This window comes from Apodemus sylvaticus, chromosome 3, assembly GCF_947179515.1.
Source record: "Apodemus sylvaticus chromosome 3, mApoSyl1.1, whole genome shotgun sequence".
NCBI lineage: Eukaryota > Metazoa > Chordata > Mammalia > Rodentia > Muridae > Apodemus > Apodemus sylvaticus.
This window is the reverse complement of record NC_067474.1, coordinates 130,293,421-130,317,897: the sequence shown is the minus strand read 5'-3', so window position 1 is coordinate 130,317,897 and position 24,477 is coordinate 130,293,421. Positions and strand designations below refer to the sequence as shown.

The 24,477-nt window shown below is 39.7% G+C and overlaps 1 protein-coding gene across 5 annotated transcripts in view; it reads left to right on the top strand.

Annotated features, from left to right (window-relative positions):
• Window positions 1-24,477, top strand: part of Mast2 (microtubule associated serine/threonine kinase 2) — a 135,797-nt gene that overhangs the window by 9,521 nt on the left and 101,799 nt on the right. For all 5 annotated transcript variants that reach the window (XM_052177061.1, XM_052177060.1, XM_052177062.1 and 2 more), the window contains exons 2-3: window positions 14,981-15,128; window positions 19,388-19,530. In XM_052177061.1, the coding sequence (XP_052033021.1) occupies window positions 14,981-15,128; window positions 19,388-19,530 (291 nt within the window). The remainder of the gene's footprint in view (window positions 1-14,980; window positions 15,129-19,387; window positions 19,531-24,477) is intronic.

Genomic DNA, 24,477 nt, shown 5'->3' with positions numbered 1-24,477 from the left:
GGATCTTGATAAGACACCTAAAAGTTTTTCTATTAGTCTCCAGTTCTTCCCCAGAGGAACCTACAGCCTTTAAGAAGGGTAACTGTACACTGGGGGAAAGGAAATAATCAAATTTTCTGGGGTCTATTGGATACTGGTTCTGAATTAATGCTGATAGAAGGAGATCCCAAGAAACATTGTGGCCCTCCAGTTAAAGTAGGAGCATATGGAGGACAGGTGATTAATGGAGTTTTGACTGATGTCAGATTCACAGTAGGTCCAGTAGGTCCCTGAACACATCCTGTGGTCATTTCCCCAGTTTTAGAATGTATAATTGGGATAGATATACTTAGAAATTGGCAGAATTCTCATATTGGTTCCCTGACCTGTGGAGTGAGGGCTATTATGTTTGGAAAGGCAAAATGGAAGCCTTTAGAGTTAGTTGCCTCTGCCAAAGAAAATAGTGAATCAAAAACAGTATTGTATTCCTGGGGGAATTGCACAATTTACTGCCACTATCAAGGACTTGAAAAATGCAAGGATGGTGGTTCCCACCACATCTCCCTTTAACTCTTCTATCTGGCCAGTGCAGACGATGGATGGAGGAGAATGAGAGTTGAGTATCAAATCTAAATCGTAGTCACTTCGATTTCAGTTGCTCTACCAGATTTTGTTTCTTGAACTAAAATTAACACATCTCCTGGTACTTGGTATGCAGCTATTGATCTAGCAAATGCCTTCCCAGTACCTGTCCATAAGGACCTCAAGAAACAATTTGTTTTCAATTGGCAAGGCCAGCAGTATACCTTTTCAGTTTTGTCTCAAGGATAGAATAACTCTCCTGCTCTGTGTCATAATTAGAAGGGATCTGTCTCTTCCACAAAATATCACATTGGTGTACTATATTGATGACATTATGCTGATTGGACCAAGTGAGCAGGATGTAGCAACCACTTTGGATTCATTGGTAACACATGCTTATCAGAGTAAGGGAAATAAATAAAACCAAAATTCAAGGACCATCTAAGTCAATGAAATTCTTAAGAGTCCAGTGGTGTGGGGCATGCAGAGAGATTCCTTCTAAGGTGAAAGATACGTTATGGCATCCGGCCCCTCCTACCACCAAGAAAGAACTACAACATTTAGTGGGTCTATTTGGATTCTGGAGACAGCACATTCCTCACTTGGTTGTGTTATTCAGGCCCATTTACCTAGTGACTCTTGGAAAGTTGCTAGCTTTGTGTGGAGCTTGGAATAGGAGCAGGCTCTTCAACAGGTCCAGGCTGCAGTGCAGGCTGCTCTACCATGTGGATCATATGATCCAGCAGATGGTACTTGAGGTGCTGATGGCAGATAGAGATGCTGTTTGGAGCCTCTGGCAGGCCCCTGTAGTTGAATCACACCAGAGACCTTTGGGATTTTGGAGCAAAGCTCTACCATCATCTGCAGACAACTATTCTCCCTTTGAAAAACAGCTCTTGGCCTGCTATTGGGCCTTAGTGGAAACTGAACGTTTGACAATAGGACACTAAATTACCATGTGACCTGAACTCTGCCTATCATGAGCTGGGTGTTATCAGACCCTCCAAGTCATAAAATAGGAGATGCACAGCAGTAGTCTTTAATTAAATGGAAGTGGTGATTGGGCCAGAGCAGGTTCTGAAGGCACAAGCAAGTTACATGAAGAAGTTGCTCAGATGCCTATGGTTTCTACTCCTGTTACAATGCCATCTGCTGTCAAGCATGCACCTATAGCCTCATAGGGTGTTCCCTATGATCAGATGACTGAAGAAGACTAGGACCTGGTTTATTGATGGCTCTGTACGTTAATTCATGCACCACCCAGAAGTGGACAGCTGCAGCATTACAATCCCTTTCTGGGACAACCCTGAAAGATACAGGTGAAGGAAAATCGCCAGTGGACAGAGCTTTGAGGAGTACATATGGTATTACAGTTTGTTTGGAAGAAGAAATGGACAGATGCACGATTGTTCACTGACTCATGGGCTTTAGCCAATGGATTGGCTGGATGGTCAGGGGCTTGGAAAGATCATGATTACAAAATTGGTGATAAAGACATCTGGGGAAGAAGTATGTGGCTAGATCTCTCCAAGTGGGCAAAGGATGTGAAGGTATTTGTGTCCTATGTAATGCTCACCAAAAGGTGACTTCAGCTGAGGAGGAGCTCACTAATCAAGTGGATAAGATGACCCCTTCTGTGGACAGTCAGCCTCTTTCCCCAGCCATCCCTGTCATTGCAGAGTGGGCACATGAACAAAGTGGCCATGGTGGCTGAGGTGGAGGTTATGCTTAGGCTCAACATGGACTTCTACTCACCAAGGCTGACCTGGCTACAGCTGCTGCTGAATTATGATTAGGTTATGGATTTGCCTTTCCTGTATGCAATCTTCTGCCAGAGCCACCATCCATGGACTTACAAAATGCCTTATCCATTGTCATGGTATTCCATACAGTATTGCTTCGGACCAAGGAACTCATTTCACAGCCAGAGAAGTGTGACAGTGGGTCCATGATCATGCAATCCACTCATCTTACCATGTTCCCCATCATCCTGAAGTAGCTGGTCTGATAGAAAGATGGACTGGCCTTTTGAAGGCACAGTTACAGCACCAACTAGGTGGGAGCAGCATGGAGGGCTGGGGCAGAGTTCTTTAGATGTCAGTATATGCTTTGATTCAGCGTGGTATGGTTTCTCCCATAGCCAGGATCAAGGTCCAGGAATTAAGGGGTGGCAAAGGGAATAGTTCCACTTACTATCACTCCTTGTGACCCTCTAGGAAAATTTTTGTTTCCCTTCCCCACAACTCTAGGTTCTGCTGGCCTAGAAGTTTTGGTTCCCCCTGAAGTTTTGGTTCTAGAGGGGGGGAGTGCTCCTACCAGGAGCCACAACAAACATTCCATTGAACTGGAAGCTTAGACTTACCCTTGGTCATTTTGGGCTTAAACCAACAGGCTAAGAAAGGAATAACAGTGTTAGGAGGGGTGATAGATCCAGATTACCATGGTGAAACTGGATTGCCTTACAAAGGAGGTTAGAAGAATTATGTCTGGAGTGCAGGAGATCCCTTAGGGAATCTCTTAGTACTACTATGTCTTGTGATTAAAGTCAATGGGAAACTACAATAGCCTAATCCAAGCAGGATTGCAGACCCATAAGTAATGAAGGTATGGCTCCAGGAAAAGAGCCAAGATCTGTTGAGGTGCTTGCAGAGGGTAGAGGAAATACAGAATGGGTAGCAGAGGAAGGTGTTTATAAATACCAGCTAAGGCCACGTAACCAGTTGCAGAAATGAAGATTTTAAAGTGAAATGAACACTTCAGTTTTATTTTGTTATGAACACATTTGTCTTTCTTCCAATTTCTTTAACATCAATTGGTATTTAAGGTGAGATACTAAAAGAATATACCCAAGGGACATTGCCCCATTGTAAATTTACAGATGTGTTTGCAATTGTACGAGGAGTAGTTATATCATGTCAGGCGTATTCATGACCTTGTTGTTTCTTGTGGACATGAGATATTATTTGTGTTAGGTTGACAAGGGGTGGATTGTAGTGGCTATTCCTAGTTGTCAACTTGACTATCTGGAATGAACTACAATCCAGAATTGGAAGGCTCACCTGTGATCCTGATCTTGAGACTGGGAGATACAACTTTCTGACCTGGATCTTGGCATGAGATCTTGAGGCATAGTGGCTCTGAATCCCAGGACACTAAGGCAAGGAGTCAGTTCAAGGTCATCTGGGACAAAGCAAGTCCTAGATCCAGGTGTGGTGGCAAACACCTTCTGTTGGAGACCTATGTGAGGACATTGGAAGAAGGAAGATGCTCTTCTTCACCTGTGTGCCTTGTGGGACTGAGCAACTGCTAGATCTTTGGACTTCCATCCATAGCTGCTGCTGACCATTGTTGGGGAGTTGGACTACAGACTATAAGTCATCAACAAATTCCCTTACTATATAGAGACTACCCATATGTTCTTTGACTCTAGAGAACCCTAATACAATCTCTATGGATTTTTGCCTACACATGTGTCATATATATGCTTGGTTCCCACAGAGGCCAGAAGAGGGCATTAGATCTCCTGGAACTGGAGTCACAGACATTTATGTACTACAATATGGGTTCTGGGAATGAACCCTGGTCCTCTGCAAGAGCAGCTAGTGCTGTTAATCACTGAGCCATGTTTTTAGCTTGCCCAAACTAAACTTTTGATGTTCACTTCCCAGTCTGTGTCTTTCCTAGACTTCCCATGTTACCAAATAATACCACCATTCATATTCATTAAGTTATTCAGACTGTGTCTTGGAAGCTGTCACTGATTATGTTTGTCTGTGTGAGTATGTGAGTGTTCAGGTGCCTGTGGGCTTTATCCTCTTGAGCACTGAACTCTGTTCTTTTGGAAGGGCAGCAAGAACTCTTAAGAGATGTACCATCTCTCCATAAATGTTGCTATTGGTGTTGTTGTTGATGCAAGGTCTTACTATGAAACTTTGGTAGGCCATTTAACTTGTTAAATAACAGAGGATGGCCTTAGTCTCAAATCTCTTTAAATCTAACAAGTACTGATTTGATTTGTTCCTTTTTTTTTTTTTTAACTTCCTTATTGTGTATCTGTGTGACTTATATTGCTGTAAAGAGACACTGTCACCATGGCAACTCTTAGAAAACATTTAATTGAGCCTGGTTTACAGGTTCAGAGGTTTAGTCCATTATTGACATGATGGGAAGCATGGAAGCTTCCCTTGACACATATGGTACTGTCAAGTTCTACATGGGATTTGCACTCAGCATGAAGGGAGAGGGACATTGGGCCTGGCTTGGGCTTCTGAAAACCGAAAGCCTACCCCCAGTGACATACTTCTTCTAATAAGGCCACACTTCTCAATAGTGCTACTCCCTATGAGCCTGTGGGGGCCATTTTTCATTCAAAACACCATTCTCTCTCTCTCTCTCTCTCTCTCTCTCTCTCTCTCTCTCTCTCTCTCTCTCTCTCTCTCTCTGTGTGTGTGTGTGTGTTTGTACGTCTGCATACAAGTGGAGGTCACAGAAGAAGTTGAGGGAGTTGAGTGTCTCCTGCTATGCAGATTCTGAAGATGGAACTCAATTATCAGACTGTGTGACAAGCGCCTTTACCCACTTAGCCAAGCTGCTGGCCCTGTGATTCTGTTCACACATGTTCAAATTGAAGAAACTGCCCTACTTGTTTCCACCATTTCTCTATATTGTCAGACTGGGTGGTGGTGGTTCCCATGCCTTTAATCCCAGCATTTGGGAGGGAGAGGAAGGTAGATCTTTGTGAGTTTGCGGCCAGCCAAGGCTTCACAGAGCAATGGTGCTGGGGCTAGGGAGAACAGGGAGGGAGAACTACAGAGTCTGTAGTCTTACCCTATCAGATCTTTCATGTAAAATCCTATGAGTGTTGTTTTTGTTTGTTTGTTTGTTTTTTCGAGACAGGGTTTCTCTGTATAGCCCTGGCTTGTCCTGGAACTCACTCTGTAACCCAGGCTGGCCTCAGAAATCCACCTGAGGATTTCTGTGCCACCACTGCCCGGCTAAATCCTATGAGTTTTAACTCATCTAGTTCTATTCTTAGTGGTCTCTTCCTTTTGTGATATTTTACACATAGAAAATCATTCTGTAGAACCTTAAGTATGATATTGTCACTTTACTAAAAATTTTTACAGTTGTTTCCATTATAATTGAGATCAAAGTCCAATGTGCTTATGACTTTGTCCTATAAGACTGTGAAACCTGGCCCTTGACCTAATTTCCTCATCTTGTTTACTACCTCAAGTCACAATGGCTGTCTTGGTGGTCCCCAAATATAGTAACCATTTCTGTCTACCTGAGAACATTTTAATAAATTACTATTGCTTTAGGAATTTTTCACTCATGGTTTCTGTACCTGGAGTTCCCTTTTCCAGATGGATTGTGTACAGAGGGTTTTCTTACTTTGTTCATGCCTATTGAGGGAATACCTAAACCTTTTTTGACTATCTGTTCCAAAATAACTCTCATGGTTACTCCCTTTTCTCTTTGTATTCTTATCTTCTGTTGATAGTTTGGTCACTTTTTTTTGGTATTTATTGGTTGTCTTCCACATTAGAACATTTGCTCCTTGAGGGTAGTAATTTGTGTCTCTTTTTCTGACTTCCAGATCTCTATGCGCTTTGAATTCTATTTTCTTTACAAAAGGTAATACTTCATGACTACAGTGAAATACGAGTCATGCTGGGCTGTTAGGTGCAGTTGTGCAAGCCGGGTGACCAGAGTTAGATACCAGGAGCAAATATAAAAAGTGTGTCTGCAATTCTAGCACTGAAGTGAGCAAGATGGGTGGTGGAAATAGAAGACTCAACCAGAAGCTCATGGACTATCTAGCTTGAAGTATGAAGCACAGCAGAAACAGCAAGAGGAGAGACCCTTCCTTTGAAGCAAAAAAGATGGAAGGAAAGAATCCAACTCTTGAAAGTTTTCTCTGACCTCCACCAGTTTTCTTTATTAAGAACCTGCCTTAGAATGGGATATATCTCCATTGATAATGCAATTAGGATCAAAGCTTTAGAGGCCCTCATTTCTAAATTCTGAGGTATTCTATGACAACTACAGTATTAGGAGTGCTCACTGGGAGAAGTTGAGCTGTTTCAAAATCCTTTAATACTTAATTCAGTGGAGATTAATTCACTACATGCTATCTCTGCCCATATTTCACCAAAACAGAGCTACTTTATAGTGTTAAGCTTTCTGATAGGTATTTAGGAATGATTTGTAAAGCACATCATTTAGATACAGTTGGTAATAGTTTTTAAAGTTATTTCAAAGGGATGTTACCAATGTGATTTTTTTTTTTTGTTTTTTTTTTTTTGTTCAGGTAACCCTGGGCTATTTAGTTTCTGCCTTTGACTAGTAAAAGGAGATATTGTTATTCTAGCTCAGACTTTGGTCTTTATATTAGTTATGGAATACTGATTGCTGTAGTAGATACATTCAGAATGACCTAGACTGAACATACTTTTCCAGTCTCTATCTAGGTTCTTGCAAGGTCACCTGAGGATGATGACAAAGAGGATGATGGGCCAGCATAATCGCTTTCATTTGTATTTTACTTCCAAAATCAGTTACAGGCCTATAGCTAACTGCTAGAAGGCTGAGGACATTATGTAGATGCATAGGAAGGAAATCATATTTTCTCAACTTGTAACTACTCTCTGCTTTGGACCTCCAACCTCAGTGTAGTTAGTAGAATTTTATTCCTTTCAGAGCCCACAGAATTTTGAGTCACCACCATTTTTGAATTAAGAAAAGGATTTGTAGCCAGGCGGTGGTGGCACACGCCTGTGATCCCAGCACTCTGGGAGGCAGAGGCAGGTGGATTTCTGAGTTCGAGGCCAGCCTGGTCTACAGAGTGAGTTCCAGGACAGCCAGGGCTACACAGAGAAACCCTGTCTCGGAAAAAAAAAAAAAAAAACAAATCCAAAAATCCAAAAAAAAAAAAAAAAGCCACAATTCAGGCACTTGTACCCCAAGCCTGATAGAAAATCTGAAAAAACTTTTTTCCCTTTGCTTTTGGTATATTAGATCGTTGACTACCCTACACTTTGAGGCTTTGATTATAATCTATTGTTAGACTGTGGTATCTACCATGAAGATGAATTAGCTCGTGGGGTAGGATGCAGCTCAATTTGCAGGATGCTTGCCTAGCATATATGAAGCCCTGGGCTTAATCCACAGCACTGCAAAACAGATGTGATGCTGTATTATAATCACGAGACAGAGACTGGATCAGAAGTTCTTAGCTATACAGAAAGTGTGAGGCCAGCCTGGGAAAACATGAGGCCCTGTCTCAAAAAATAGAAAATGTTTAATGATGCAGTAAGTTACATAGTGCCTCTGAAATTGGAATTTCATGTAATTTGTAATATTTTTGTATTGATAATATTTCATGAAGTATTTGCTTTTCTTCTTTTAAAACATAAAAAATAGGGCTGGAGAGATGAGTTAGCTGTTAAGAGCACTGACTGCTGACTGCTCTTTCAGAGGTCCTAAGTTCAATTCCGAGGAAGTATAAGGTGGCTCACAGCCATCTGTAATGGGATCTGATGACCTCTTCTGTATCTGTACTCATAAATAAAATAAATAGATAAATAGATAAATAAATAGATCTACAGAGTGAGTTCCAGGACAGCCAGGGCTATACAGAGAAACCCTGTCTCAAAAAACAAATCCAAGCCAGGTGGTGGTGGCGCACACCTGTAATCCCAGCACTCTGGGAGGCAGAGGCAGGCGGATTTCTGAGTTCGAGGGCAGTCTGGTCTACAGAGTGAGTTCTAGGACAGCCAGGGCTACACAGAGAAACCCTCTCTATATAGGCTTTGTTAATTCTTTCATATTACTTAATTTCTTAGATTGCATTTTTCTCTGTAAGTTTTTCTTGAACTTTCTTATCCTATTTATGAATTTTATAGTTCTGATTTATGCTTTATATCATAAGTATATTTAAAATTTTCATTTAGGAATATAGATGTTGTGTTGTGTTTGTGTGGTGTATGTACTGGTTAATGTAGGTGTATTTTGAAGTCAGAGATGCTAGCCGCCCTTTTTTTTTTTTTTTTTTGAGACACTTTTACTCACTGAACCCTAAGCTTGATATGACTGAGTAGATGGCCAGAGAACCTCATGGATCCACCTGTCTCTACCTACCTAATGCTGGGTTGCAATCTTGGAGCCTGGCTTTTTATTTGTTTTGTCTCTATTCTGTGTTCTAATTCATTTTCTTTTCTTTTTTCAGTTCTAAAAGTCTCCATCTCTTATCCCCCATGGTGTCATTATGTTGCTTTGGCTGTCTAGGAAGTCACTATGTCAGAGGTTCTCAGTCTGTGGTGGAATGACAGCTGTTGCCTAAGACCAATGGAAGACACAGATATTTACATTAGAATTTGTAACAGCAACATTACGGTTATAAAGTAGCAACTAAAATAATTTTATGGTTGAGGGTGACCACAACATCAGGGACTCCTGCATTAGGAATGTTGAGAACCTCTGCACTATGTATGCCAGGCTGGCCTCAAACTCACTGTCTGCCTCTGCCTCCTGACTGCTGGGATTAAAGGCAGGTGCCGCTGTTACACCTGGTTCCCTTTGGCTTTTAAAAGATATTTTTTATTTTTAATTATGTCGAGTGCTTAACATTGTTACTTGTTTTAAAAATATTTGTAATTGCACATAGAAGTATTATTTTATCAAGTGTATTTAAAAGCTTTTGGGGGGGGCAGAGGAGGGAGATAAGATCTCATATTGTAGCCCTGCCAGGTTTGGACATGCTGTAGACTACCCTAACCTGAAACTCTCAGAGACCTGTCTGCTTCTGCTTCCTGAGTACTGGGATTAAATGAAAAGGTCTATCATATTATGTCCAGCCTTACAACATTTTTTTTTTTTTTAAGACAAGGTTTCTCTGTATAGCCCTGGTTGTCCTGGAACTCACTCTGTAGACCAGGCTGGCCTTGAAGTCAGAAAGCCACCTGCCTCTGCCTTACAAGTGCTGGGATTAAAGGCATGCACCACCACTGTCCAACATGACATTTCTTTTTCCTCTGACTTTTTCTGTTCTTTTGTGGCATGTTAATTTAAAAAAAATATTTTTAGGTTTTATTTGTTTTTATCTTATGTGTAGGGTTGTTTATATGTGTACCATGTTCATACAGTGGCTACAGAAGGACATTGGATCCTTCTGGAGTAGTTGTGAGTTGCCAAGTGGGTGATAGATTTGAAGCTATATCCCTTGTATGATCAGCTAGAGCTCTTAATCACTGCACCATCATGTTATAGCCCTTCCCTGCCTTTTTTTGGAAAGGATGGAAAAAGGTCAAGTAACATATAAAGGCAGACATCAGAATTACACCAGACTTTTCACCAGAAACTATGAAAGCTAGAAGATTCTGGACAGCTGTTATACAGACCCTAAGAGAACATAAATGTCAGCCCAGAGTACCCAGCAAAACTTTCAATTACCATAGACAAGAAAACATGACATTCCATGGCAAATTTACACAATATCTTTCCACAAATCCAGCTCTTCAAAGAATAATGGGTGGAAAATACCAACACAAGGCGGGAAACCATAGAAACCGTAGAAACCGTAGAAAAAGCAACGAAGTAATCTGTCAATAAACCCAATAGAAGATAGCTACACAAACAGAATTTCACCTTTAACCAGGAAGATAACAGTAAGCAACAATCACTTTTCCTTAATATCTAATATCAATGGTCTCAATTCCCCAATAATACTCAAAGGATAAGCAGGCTGACAAAGAAACTAGGGAAATGACACCCTTCACAATAGCCACAAACAATATAAAGTATCTTGGTGTGACTCTAACCAAACAAGTTAAAGATCTGTATGACAAGAACTTAGGTCTCTGAAGAAGGAAATTGAAGAAGACCTCAGAAAATGGAAAAATCTCCCATGCTTGTGGATTGGCAGGATTAACATAGTAAAAATAGCCATCTTGCCAAAAGCAATATACAGATTCAATGCAATCCCTATCAAAATCCCAAATCAATTCTTAATAGATTAGAAAGAGCAATTCTCAAATTTATCTGGAATAACAAAAAAAAAAACCCCTGGGTAGCAAAAACTATTCTCCACAACAAAAGATCTCCTGGGGGGAAACACTATCCTTGACCTCAAGCCCTACCGAGCAATAGTGATAAAAACTGTTCAGTAGCTGGGCGTGGTGGCGCACGCCTGTAATCCCTGCACTCTGGGAGGCAGAGGCAGGTGGATTTCTGAGTTCGAGGCTAGCCTGCCCTACAGAATGAGTTCCAGGACAGCCAGGACCACACAGAGAAACCCTGTCTCGAAAATCCAAAAAAACAAAAAAACAAAAAAAAAAAAAACAAAAAAAAAGTACGGTATTGGTACAGAGACAGGCAGGAAGATCAATGGAATACAATTGAAGACCCAGAAAAGAACCCACACACGTTCGGTCACTTGATATTTGACAAAGGAGCTAAAAAAATCCAGTGGGAAAAAAGACCGCATTTTTAACTACTGGTGCTGGATCTACTGGAGGTCAGCCTGAGGAAAAATGCAAATCGATCCATTCTTATCTCCTTGTACAAAGCTGAAGTCCTAGTGGATCAAGGACCTATACTGACACAGTGAAGCTTATAGAGGAGAAAGTGGGGAAGAACCTTGAACACGTGGGCACAGGTGAAAATTTCCTAAATAGAACACCAATGGCTTATGCTCTAAGAACAAGAATGGGCCCTCATAAAACTGCAAAGCTTCTGTAAGGCAAAGGACACGGTCAGTAGAACAAAATGGCAACCAACAAATTGGGAAATCATCTTTACCAATCCTGTGTCTGATGGAGGGCTTATATCCAATGTATACAAAGTTCACTGTAGCTGTCTTTAGACACACCAGAAGAATGCATCAGATCCCATTACAGATGCTTGTGAGCCACCAGGTGGTTGCTGGGAATTGAACTCAGGACCTCTGGAAGGGCAGCCAGTGCTCTTAACCACTGAGCCATCTCTCCAGCACAATTTGTTTCCTAAAGGATGAGTCAAAGGATTTGTTTTAAAGGATGAGTCTCTCTCCACCCCCCAGGTTAGTCGCATAACAATGCACTGAAAGAACCCAAAACTTCAAATACATAAAAACAATGATCATCAAATATGTGACACAGTTACGTTAAGTCAGTGTTTTAGTAAAAACAAAGTAGAAAGTTTTATCTCTTTCTGAGATGTGAGAAAGGACCAGTAAAAGTGAGATAAAAACTGTATACAACTTGTTATGCTGTTTTGAGTCTGTCCCAGTTACAGAGCTACTTAGAAAAGATGATTTTACACGTGGGAATTTTTAATATCCTTTCCCTCCCTCAGGCTTTGACAGCCTTTGATACTCAGTTTTGTTCAGTGTGGAGACAAAGAAGGAGGAAGGTTTGAGAAAGACTGGAATAGGAGGCTATAGGAGGCTAAGAAAAGTTAGAATTTATCTTTAGTTATGGTATAACTTTCTTCTCCGTCTTTCTCTTCTTCCTCCCCCTCCTCCTCCTCTTTTTGTTTTGTCTGAAGGCTAGGAAGGCCTTGAACTCAGAGACCTGCTTGTCTCTGCTCTCTGAGTGCTTGGAATAAAGCCCTGCACCACCATACCTGGCAATGTTTTTTTTTTTTTTTTTTTTTTTTTTTACAAAAACATCTCTTAACCTAGATTGAATTGTAAAAACACTTGTGGCTGGTGAGATGACTCAATAGTTAAGAACACTGGCTTAACTTCTAGCTTACAGCTGTTTGTACTTCAGTTCTAGGGACTGGACCTCTTATTGCTGGCAGAGCCAGCAGGTCTAGGCTGAGAGGAGAGAACTCGGGCCAGCTGAGTCTCTCGGGCTGAGCCGGACAGTGAGTGGCTCGGATCTCCTGCTGTCAGGAGAATAACCGCTAGGAGCTAACAATCTGTCAAAGCAGGAACTCATTTTATTGTATCAGTCTCTTGTTTATATAGGGTTGAGGAAGGAGGGTAGGGTGTGGGGAAAGGGTGACAGAGGGTATGGAGTGACTGACAGGCCCAATAAAGTTATTAAACATCGGTGGTAGCTAGGCAAATGCAGGCTTAAGCAGGTCTTGCTGAGTCATTCCAGTATGGAATTGACTGAGACAGGTCTCTAAACTCGAGCAAAAAAGGCTCAGGCTTCCTTACTAGGCCCCTCAGTATTTAGCCGAATAAGGCCCAACATCTTACTTACACATACATATAGGCAGAATAACACCAATGCATAGAATATAAAACTAAACTAAACTAAACCAAACCAAACCAAACAAACCTTTTATAGTAATGTTTTTATAAATTACCAATTTCATGATTTTTAAAAGATTCTTTTGAATTAAAGTAGATTGCTTATTCATGATAACAAAATAATAGTAGAAATAAAAAACCCCAGAAAACCCAATTCAGGAATATTTCCCATTGAGGGAAATCTACAGCCAGATTATCTTTAGGTAGATTTATTTCTAATTTTGCAAATATTTGCAGCTTGAATTAGTAGTTATATATAAAATTATCTGGAATATGAACTGCCAAATTTTTTCACTAATTACCTCTTCCTCTGTTTTTTACTTAGAAAATTGTTTTTCAAGACCATGTGCTGGATGGTGTTTATGTACTGCCTTTTTGAGTAGCTCACTCATTTCTTGACCTTAGGGTTGCTTTCTCCCACTGAATTTTGGGCTTGTCCTGCACACTTTTAATTGAGGAGGCTCAGACACCCTTTATGTGCATCTTTCTGGCTGAGACAAAAAAGTTCCTTCTATTCCTTGAACAGTGAAGTGTGTTTTGTTGATCTTTGGGGTGAGGTACTTGTACCTTATGGAGGTGTTCTTGTTACTTTCACCTTGTTGGGATGAAGAGGAAAATGTTCATCAGCATCTTTATAAGGCACTTAAGATTTAAACCAAGAAACCTTGTAGTAAGCAAAAGTCACAGGAAAATACAAGATTAGATAATGGAGCAGTAACTGAAGACAAATACTAGCAAATTGTTGTTGTTGTTTTTTTTTTTTTTTTTTCAAGACAGGGTTTCTCTGTGTAGCCCTGGCTGTCCTGAAACTCACTCTGTAGACCAGGCTGACCTTGAACTCAGAAATCCGCCTGCCTCTGCTTCCCAGAGTGCTGGGATTACAGGCATGAGCCACCAACCGCCCAGCAAAGACTAGCAAATTAACAAACCAAAGTTCTGAAAGAAAACAGAAATAAACTGAATGCTCAGCAAACAAGACAACTGGAGTGGTTTATTTTAAAACCAGATGGATGCTTGAGCTGGCTCAGAGGATAAAGGCATCAGTTGCCAAGTCTAATGGCCTGGTTTTGATTCCTGGGCTCACATGGCTGAAGAAGAGAACTGACTCTTCCAAATATTCCTTTGACCTCATGCTCATTGGGGTGACTGTGGGGGCCGCCATGTGAGTATTGGGAACTGAACCTGAGTCTTCTACATGAGCAGTAACTATTCCTTACTGCTGAGGCATCATAAGCATATTCCCAAACCTTCTGTCTTAATGTATTTGGGTTGTTATCACAAAATACCTTAAAACAGTTTATGTAATTTTAAACAGTTCTTGTTGCTGAGTCCAGGATGTCTGAGCTCAAAGTATTGGCAGATATGGAGTCTTGTGTGGACACTTCTTGCTGTGTTCTCATGTTATAGACGTGATGATGAGAGAGGGAAGGAGGAGAGAGACAGAGAGAAAGAGACAGAGAGAATAAAAAAAGAGAAGTAAATTAAGTAAAGTTAGAATTGCATTCATCATGAGTAAGTATATCATATCAAAATGTCCTAAGTTGTCTTGTGGGCTAGTTCTTTTATTTTTCCTTTGGTATTTCATGGTTAACATTTCATGTCCTTCAATAGCATACTATGTAGTATTTAGGAAATATGTTTCTGATCTGGGTATATCACTCTTGTGTGTTTACTCAAAAGATTTCAAGTTAAACTGTCAGAAATATTTGTTTTTTTGGGGTCAGTAAGAGGGGCCTGCAAGTAAAGGTGCTTGCTGTCAATCCACAGGCTGGAGAGGATGGATTCCTGAGATCTGTCTTCTGACCTCTACACTTGTACTGTGCATTTGCTTACCCCACCAAAAACTGAATAAATGTTTTAAAAAAATTGGTACATTAAAAAGTTATGCTTATTTTATATCTTATGGGTATTTTGCTTGCATGTATATCAAGTGCATGCAGTTCCTAGGAGACCAGAAGAGGGCATCCTCTGGGATTACAGTTAACAGATATTATGAGCTGCTATTTGGATCCTGGGAATTGAACCCCGGTTTTCTGGAATTGCAGCTAATATTCTTAACTGTCGAGTCATCTCTAATGATACTATTTAATTGCAATGAATGTTACATGTATGTTTAATAAAGACTTCATTAGAAAATTTACTAAAGATTCACGTTTCACTTCTTTTTCATTGAAGGATATGGTTTCTGGGCTTAGTCCTCTGCTCTTCAGGAAGCTTAGTAATCCTGACATATTTTCACCTACTGGAAAAGCTAAACTCCAGCGACAACTTAGTCAGGATGACTGTAAGTTACGGAGAGGAAGCCTGGCCAGTTCTCTGTCAGGTAAATATCTGACTTGTATTTTAATGGAATGTGGGAAATGGGTATATTAGTATGTGGTACATAATGTACTTAGTATGCATAGAACCTGGATTCCACCTCCAGAACCAAAAAATGGGGATGGGGATAATTATGGGACTGTATTGTTGACATATAAAGATACATCAACTGAGTTTCATCTTGATAGCCTCTTCTTTGATATAGTCCCACAGAATACTGTAGGAAACCCTGTTTTCTTTCTACCACTTCACAGAATGGCTGAATGCTAGCCACCTGAACAGCATGGATAGTTGTTAGTTGTGACTAGTACTCTTGGCTACTCCAGGATGATTTTTGCTCCTTTTACAACTTTGAAGATTTCACATTCTTATCACCCTTACCTCCCCACTCCCCACCTCTCACCCCCTATTCATGATGGAAAAACTAGGGTCTTGTATATGCTAGCCAAGTGCTCCTACTGTGCAAAATCCCATAATTATCTTCCTGCCTCCTGTAAAGAAAAGACAATTATAAAATTCAATATACAAAGTTATAAAAAGAAGTCTTAGTCCAAGTTGAAAACAGTTAAGATAAAGTAATTTTAATCAATCAATAGACTATGAAAAAAAGAGTATGGCTAATAGAGAAGAGTGGTGCAGACAAACACCCTGCTGTGTGCTTCTCCCTAGAGCAACTGGCTGCCATTTCCTTTCTTTCAGTTCCTTTCTGGTCATGTTCTTCATGGCTTTATCTTTTCACTGTTGTGCTCTTATTTTTATTTTGTGATTTCTGCTCTTATTTTTCATAGAACTCTGCTCATCTTTTTGGGTTTTTTTTGTTTGTTTGTTTGTTTTTTGTTTTTTTCTAGACAGAGTTTCTCTGTGTAGCCCTGGCTGTCCTGGAACTCACTTTGTAGACCAGGCTGGCCTCGAACTCAGAAATCTGCCAGCCTTTGCCTCCCAAGTGCTGGAATTAAAGGTGTGCACCACCACTGCCCTGCCTGCTCATCTTTTAAGAATAGGATTATCTTCTGATTGTCCATGATAAATTGAACTTTAAAAAAGGGTGCTGATTTGTGTAAATGTATGGGTATATACCATGGTGTACGTGCATGTGGAGACCAGAGGACATTTTTTAGGAGTTGGTTCTCTCTATCATGCTGATCTGGAGGGTCGTTGAAGTAATCAGGCTTGACTAAGCACCTTTACCCTGTGAGCCATTTCAGTAGTCCTGTAAATAGAGTTTTGAATTAAGGGTTAAAAGCGGTGTAGTTGGGGCCCACACCTTTCAGCCCTTGGAAGGCAGAAGCAGGCAGATTTTTGAGTTTGATGCTAGTCTGGTCTACGAACCAAGTTCCAAGATAGCCAGAGCCACACAGAGAAACTCTGTCTTGAAAAACCAAAATTATACAAAGAAAGAAATATAAAAAGAAAAAACAACAAAATAAAACTGGTGTTGGATAGATAGTAGCAGTTAAAAGCACTTGTTCTTGCATATGACCTCTATTTGATTCTCAGTGTTGCCTCATGACCATTGCTATCTCCATTTTGAGGGGCATCTGACTCTTCTGACTTTTGTAGGCACCAATCATGCATATACACATACATTCAGGCGAAACACACATATAAAGTATATAAACATTTTAAAATCTTTTTTAAAAAGGAGAAAACTGTAGGCACTGGAGAGATTAATGTAATTGGTTAGGCCATGTGTGTTACTGTCATTTAGAATCCCAGTGCTCTAGAGGTTCCTGGAACTTAAGAGCACAGCCTAGCCTACTTGGTGAGTTCCAGGTTACTGAGAGACCTTGTCTCTTTCACAAACAAAACCAGGTGGATATTAGCTGAGAAAGGACATCCAATGTTGTCCTCTGGTCCCATACATATGTATATCTTCATACACACATGCATTTATGCACACATACAGGGTTTTTGTTGTTGTTTTTTGTTTGTTTTGTTTTGTTTTTTGGTTTTTCAAAACAGGGTTTCTCTGAATAGCCCTGGTTGTCCTGGAACTTACTCTGTAGACCAGGCTGGTAACTCAGAAATTTGCCTGCCTCTGCCTCCCAAGTGTTGAGAGTAAAGGTGTGCACTAGCTATGTAGACCAGGATTACCTCGAGCACATGGAGATAGATCTGTCTGCATCTATTTGCAAGTGTTGAATAAGGCTGGTGTTACTGTGCCCAGCAGTTGTTTTAATTTGTCGGTATTGCATCTTGCTTAGATTTTGCTGGGAAAACTGATTTTTGCTTGATTTCAGGTAGCTTTCTTTGTTTTTATATAGTTTGTACCTTTCTTTTCTTGTTTTGTTATGTTCTACCTGTCTGCTTTAAATCGGTCTTTCTCCCTATCAATCTATCCTGTTGTTTAGTTTTTATATTTTTTTAAGTATAATTTTTAAAAATTTTTATATGCATTGTTGTTTTGCCTGCATATATGTCTGTGTTAGGGTATCAGAAGCCCTTGGACTGTACTTACAGACAGCTGTGAGCTGCTCTGTGGGTGCTGGGAATTGCACCTAGGTCCTCTGGAAGAGCAGCCAGTGTGCTCTTTTTCTTTTCTTTTTTTTTTTTTTTTTTGGATTTTGTTTTTCGAGACAGGGTTTCTCTGTATAGCCCTGGCTGTCCTGGAACTCACTCTGTAGATCAGGCTGGCCTCTAACTCAGAAATCCACCTGCCTCTGCCTCCCAGAGTGCTAGGATTACAGGCGTGTGCCACCACTGCCCAGCTCAGTGTGCTCTTAAGTACTGAGCCATCTCTCTAGTCTCCAAAGTCATTCTTTTAAATTGTGTTTTTTGTTGCTTGTGATGCTGGCTTGGTTACAGGGCTTACGCTGTTCTCAGACTCAGGGTGAAGCCTAGGCGGGCTCAGACAGTTCTGCTTTCTCATTTGAGTGTTGGGATTACATGTTGGCATCATGCTAAGCAGATTGTAGTCATTCTCAATCTTTATTTTCTCCTCAATTTTAATTTTCTTTGTTTTTATGAGGTTGCTGTCCAAATGAATTGGATCATATTTTGTTTAGAACAAAAACAAGAAAACTCAAAATAACCAAGGTTTCATTATGTATAGGAAGAGTTTTCATGTGAACTGAGTAATCAAGATAAAGCTCATGGAGAGTGCAAGCATAACAGTGAAGTTAAATAAGGAAACATGTGAACAGGATGGGAGATGAAGCCGGAAAGATACTCTGAATTTTAGAATTTTTAAAAACGATTTATTAATTAATTTTATTTATATGACTATGCTATAGCTGTTTTCATAATCACCGGAAGAGGGCACTGGAGCCCATTACAGATGCTTGTGGTTGCTGTGAATTGAACTCAGGACCTCTGGAAGAGCAGTCAATGCTCTTAACCACTGAGCCATCTCTTTGGCCCAAAGAGTTTGACTTAAATCTTTTTTTTTTTTTTTTTTTTTTTTTTTTTTTGGTTTTTCCGAGACAGGGTTTCTCTGTATAGTCCTAGCTGTCCTGAAATTCACTCTATAGACCAGGATTCAGAAATGCGCCTGCCTCTGCTTCCCAAGTGCTGGAACCAAAGGCGTGTGCCACCGTTGCCCGGCAACTTAAGTCTTTATAAACATTGGGAAAGCCGTCAGATGTCTCTTAAAGAAAATGTCATAGTTAGATTGATTGTGGTTAGTAGTAGTATGAAGGATGTGAAGAAAAGGGGAAATGGGGCTGGTACATTCCTTGCAAAAACCATTGCAGTTCTAGGTGCTTAGTCTGCACCTCCGCACCCTGAGATAGGGTCTTCCTGTTTTATCCTGACTGCCTTAGTACTTGCTATGTGACCCACGTTGGTCTTGAACTCTGTTTGCACTACTTTATTTAGCTTGACTTTCACTTATATTTCCATGCAATTAATGTATTTGGTAAACCTGGACTGAGCACATTGAATCTGGTGAGAATAGTACAGCTTCAGTATTTGTCTATAAAACCACAAGGCACAGACTTATTTTGAATAATATTTCTTTTACTTATTGCACTTAGGTAGGGTAATAGTTCTTAGAAAACTCTTAAGACTGTTAGTTTAAGTGTTGGTGAGAGATTAGCATGGTTGTGAATATTATTGTGACTGAATATACTCAAGTCACTTTAGGATCTCACTTGCAATTCATCAAGACATTTAATTTGGCCCTGTCAAATTCTTACCTGGATAAGTATGAATCACTCTTGTTTTGTGTCAATATTATTTTATCTACCTGATAGCATTGCGTTTGTATCTTTTCATTCATTTGTCAACATAATCACATGAATGCTTTCTGCCTTTTGTTTAAAGGTAAGCAGCTGCTCCCTTTGTCCAGCAGTGTACACAGCAGTGTGGGACAGGTAACTTGGCAGTCTACAGGAGAAGCATCAAACCTGGTTCGAATGAGAAACCAATCCCTTGGACAGTCTGCACCTTCCCTTACGGCTGGCTTGGTAAGTGTACAGATTTGGCGTTGCCATAAGAATCTTTGATCCTCATTTTTCACTGATGTTTGTTCTATAATCAGTTTTAAAATTTTAGTAATTTTTTAAAGTGAACAAGATTGAAAATATAATTAAATATATTCTGGTCTCTTTATAACTTGTACTTTATAAGTTGTATAACTGATTAGTGATTATCAAGAAAATAATTGAGTTATGTTTGTAATTTTTGTTTGTTTGTTTTTATTTTTGGAGACAGAGTTTCTGTATGTAGCCCTGGCCATCCTGAAACTGACTCAGTAGACTAGGCTGATCTCTGCCATCCCAGAGCCTGGATGAAAGGCATGCACCACCACACCTGGCTAGTGTGCTTGTAATTTAAATGAATATCTTTCCTGAGAAAACGATATATATAAATAATTAAAAATCTTAGAAAGTTTTATTGCTTCTGTGTACTGCAGTGGCAAATACTGGACACCTAAATATGTAGTGAAGGGAAGAATGGGCTTTTTAGAATTTTATTTATTTTTGTGTATGGGGTTTGGGTACCAGTGGAGGTCAGAAGGTATCAGATGCCATGAATCTGAAGTTACAGGTGATAGTGAGCTGCTGAAGTGGGTGCCAAGACCTGAGTTCAGGTTTCCTGGAAAACAGTAATTGATCTTAACCAATGAGTCTTTTCCCAAGCCTGCCTTCTTGTTATCTAGTTTTTGTATGCTAAGCAGGTCTTTATAAAGGTTAAGAATTTTACTCTCTGCCACCAAAGATAACCACTGATGCCCCACTAATCTCCTAGTATTCTGTCTGTCCTTTAGGACAATGTATACTAGTAATTTTGAAGGTACAAAAAGAGAAAACTTGGTCTTTTTAAATGCAGTCTTATTCATTTATGACTTGGGATAAACCTTTTGGGTCGATAAGCATGGAGTAGAAAGCTTGCTTGTCCAGGGAAGTACAGGCAAGATGGAAGAAGAGTTCCAGCATCATGTAGAAAGAGAATTGTGGATCAAAGGATTTCCTGGTATCACTTGAGTTTTCCTGTTATTGCGGTGAATTCAGAACTCTTAGAAATGGAGTGATGAAGCCGGGCATGGTGGCGCACGCCTATAATCCCAGCACTTGGGAGGCAGAGGCAGAGAGGCAGACAGGCAGACAGGCAGAGAGAGAGGCAGAGAGGGAGAGAGGCAGAGAGGCAGAGAGGCAGAGGCAGGCGGATTTATGAGTTCGAGGCCAGCCTGGTCTACAGAGTGAGTTCCAGGGCAGCCAGGGCTACACAGAGAAACCCTGTCTCAACCCCCCACCCCCCAAAAAAGAAATGGAGTGATGACTATGTTTCTGAATTATATTTTTTAAAAGTAGAACATATTTATACATAATTTACATTGTAAATTATATTTCATGATATGTTTAGCTATCATTGTATTCAGTGTTAGAACATTTTTATTACTTTAGAAGGAATCTCCTGCAGCCGTTTGTTTGTTTTTGACAGGGTTTCCAGGACAGCCAGGAACTCACTCTGTAGACCAGGCTGGCCTCGAACTCAGAAATCTGCCTGCCTCTACCTCTGCCTCCCAAGTGCTGGGATTAAAGGCGTGCACCACCACTGCCCAGCCACCTGCAACCTTTTTATATCACCTCCTCACATGCTAATTTCCTAGTTCTAGGCAGCCAAAGATATATTTTCTACAGCTATAGGTTTGCCTATTCTGTGTATTCAGTTTATGGTTTTGCTTCTTCTCATATAATTTTAATCACATGATATGTGGTCTTTATGATTTTTTTCCACTTCAAATGTTTTTTAAGGTTCATTCATATTGGATGTATCAGTATTTAATTTTTGTTTGTAAGATTCTTTTCTATAGATTTATATTGTTTGCCTAGGTACTTGGTCTGCTTCTACCTTTTGACAATGAATAATGTTTCTATGAAATAGATGTATAGATTTATATGAACATATGTTTTTGTCTTGTACATGCGTCTGTGTGTGTGTACATATATAAACATGGAATTCCATTTATATGGTAACTACCTTCATTATTTGAAAAATTTTGATTTCTTTATATGTTTTGTCATTTTTAGTTATCGTTTTGACTTTATTCATCCAGATAAGAGTAAAGTAGTATTTTGTCATTTTGCTCATCTCCATAATGACCAACAATATTTATCATCTTTTTATGTGCTTATTTGTACATTTTATATATTTTTTTGAAGAAGTGTCTGAATTCTTTGCTCATTTTAAAAACTGACTACTTTATTTTACATTAACTTGATTCTTGTTATAGTTGGCTCTCTGGATTCATAAGTTCCCAAGTGAATTTAGGAGACAAAATATTTTAGAAAATTCCACTATAACATGATGAGTTTCTTGGCCCATCAGCTCTCATATAAGGGCACAGAAACCTGTTACTAATTATGAAATCTTGGCTTTACTATAGGCTTGTTCCTGACTAGCTCCTATACTTAAATTGACCTATTTATACTAATCTATGTTCACATCCCCGTTAGTTCTCCTCAATGCCTTAGTCCCTGAATGTCTAGCTAGTGAGTTCTTCAGTCTCTGACTGTTTCCCAGAGTTCCTATATTTGCTGGAAGTCCTGCCTATTATTTCCTCCTTTGCTATGGGCCATCAGCTTTTTACTAAACCAATCAGAAGGCGAGGGAAGTGTATTTTATAAAATAGATGCAGATGCTGAGCATTTAGAATAACAAAACCAAAATCTGGCTTGTAATCAGATCTCTTGGGGTACAAAAATTAGCATTTGAATAATATAAGGGCCATCTTTACACAGCTCCAGGAAATTTTAAGGTGTTAAACTTGAATTTCGTGAGTATCAAGCACTACCCTAAACTCTAAAGTCACTTGAGTAAAGTGATTAGTTCTGGGCACACCCTGTTCTTATCTATTTGTATTTTTGGCTTTGATTTTGTCTCTGCTTAACAGTGTAGATATTTTTGGTTTTGTTTTTGTTCTACAAACAATACAATAATATATGGTTATATAGCATTGATATTATAGTAGACATAAGTACTTGAGAGTGTATTTGAAGTATATGGAAGGATTTGATTGGGTAAATGTGTATATGATATTTAAAAGTCTTTTTTAAGATTTTGTTTCTGTTGTTTGGGCCTGGGTTTCTCTATGTAGCTCTGGCTGTCCTGGAACTCACTTTGTAGATGAACCTGGCCCTTGAACTCAGAGATCCCCCTGCCTCTGACTCCTAGTGCTAGGAGCTGGGATTGAAGGTGTGTATCACCATGCTGGGCTTTCTTTTAGATATTTTTATTTTATGTGTATAACTGTTTGCCTCCATATATATGTATGTGTATATATGTACACACCTAAAATATACGTATATATATGCTTATACACACACACACACACATTACTGATATCAAATGTGTGCCTGGTGCTCGGAGAGGTCAGAATTTTTGATCCCTTGGAACTGGAGTTACAGATGGTTGTTTACCTCTATGTGGGTGCTGGGAATTGAACCTAGGTCTTCTGCAAAAGCAACAAGTGCTGTTATGTGCTGAGCCATCTCTTCAGCCCAGTATGTGGCATATTATAGAAAGTATTTGAACAATCCTCTGATTTTTAATATCACTGGGAGATTTTGTAATCAGTCCCATGTGTATGCCTCAAGGGAAGAGTTAATTGTTTTCTGTAGCAGTCTGCCTTTTGTTTTCTCTAGTTCTTTCTTTAGTTGTTTACTTGATTTTCACTCCAATGCTTAAAGTTTTCCAGTTGGAAGTTTATGTTTGGTAGTACATTTACTGGTTTGTATTAGGCTTCTTTCTGCTTTCCTATTGCATATTGAAATTTATTTGAATGTTTTTCCTGCTCTGGCTGTTATATCTGAAAAAATCTAAACTAGAATTTGTTAGAGTCTTTATATATAGAACCCATCTTCTAAAGCATTTTTAGGTTATAACAAGATTATATAAACATCCTATTTCAAAGTAATAAAATGTAACATTTATAGAAATTATATGTTGATCATGAATTTAAAAGTGACTAAAAGGTGACTGGGGATCTAATTTGATTAGTGGAGTCCTTATCTTGTGGTAAATATTATTTGAGGAGTTGTGTTTCTACTTCACCTTAGACAATTTAATTTCCAAATAAAAGACACAAAGCTTTAAAGCTTTAGAGCTGGGCAGGTATCGGCCCTCTATGCTATTTCTTCTACTTCCCAGTCAGTAACCGCAAGATACCACTTGGCTTTGTTCTGCCTGGACCACTCCTGATTCAATAGGATCCAATGGATCCAATCTCAGGATCCATTTTCCCCAAGGCTCCTTCCTTTGTTCTCCCCCTCTCCCTCTTCCCCTCTCTTCCTCCTTCCTCCCTCCTTCTGTCTGCCTATCTTTGTCTTTGTCTCTGCTTCAGCCCATAGGCCCAGGACCCCCACCTATCTCTCTATTCCCAACTTCAGGCTATAGGCATCTTTATTCAGCCAGTAGTTCTAGATTAAGGAGCAAGGTTTGCACAACAAAAGCTGGCATAGGTGAAAATTCCGTCTTGAGGCTAGTAGATCTTGGGATACAGAATTTAGCATTACAATATATAGCAATAGTCCAAACCCCAACATTATCTAGCATGTACAAAGCCCTACATAACCATGATGTAGTGAAACATGTTTGTATTCCTGCACTCAGGAGATGAAGGTAGGTGAATCAGAACTTCAGGGTCATCTCAGCCACATCGTTTGAGGCCAGGCTGGAATATATAAGACTCTGTTTCAGTACAAAGTTAATAAACCTAAAAAGGACTTAAAAACAATCAAGAATTGTTCTGGCTGTAATTATCTGGACAGTAACTTGTGAAAAGTAAGACTTAATTAGAGTCTGGAAAACAGGTAAGCAAAAGCATTTAATGAAACAAATATTTTAATTTTTAGGCCATCTACAATACAGTGGTTCTCAAGCTTCCGGTCTTGACCTCTTCCTGGGGGGAT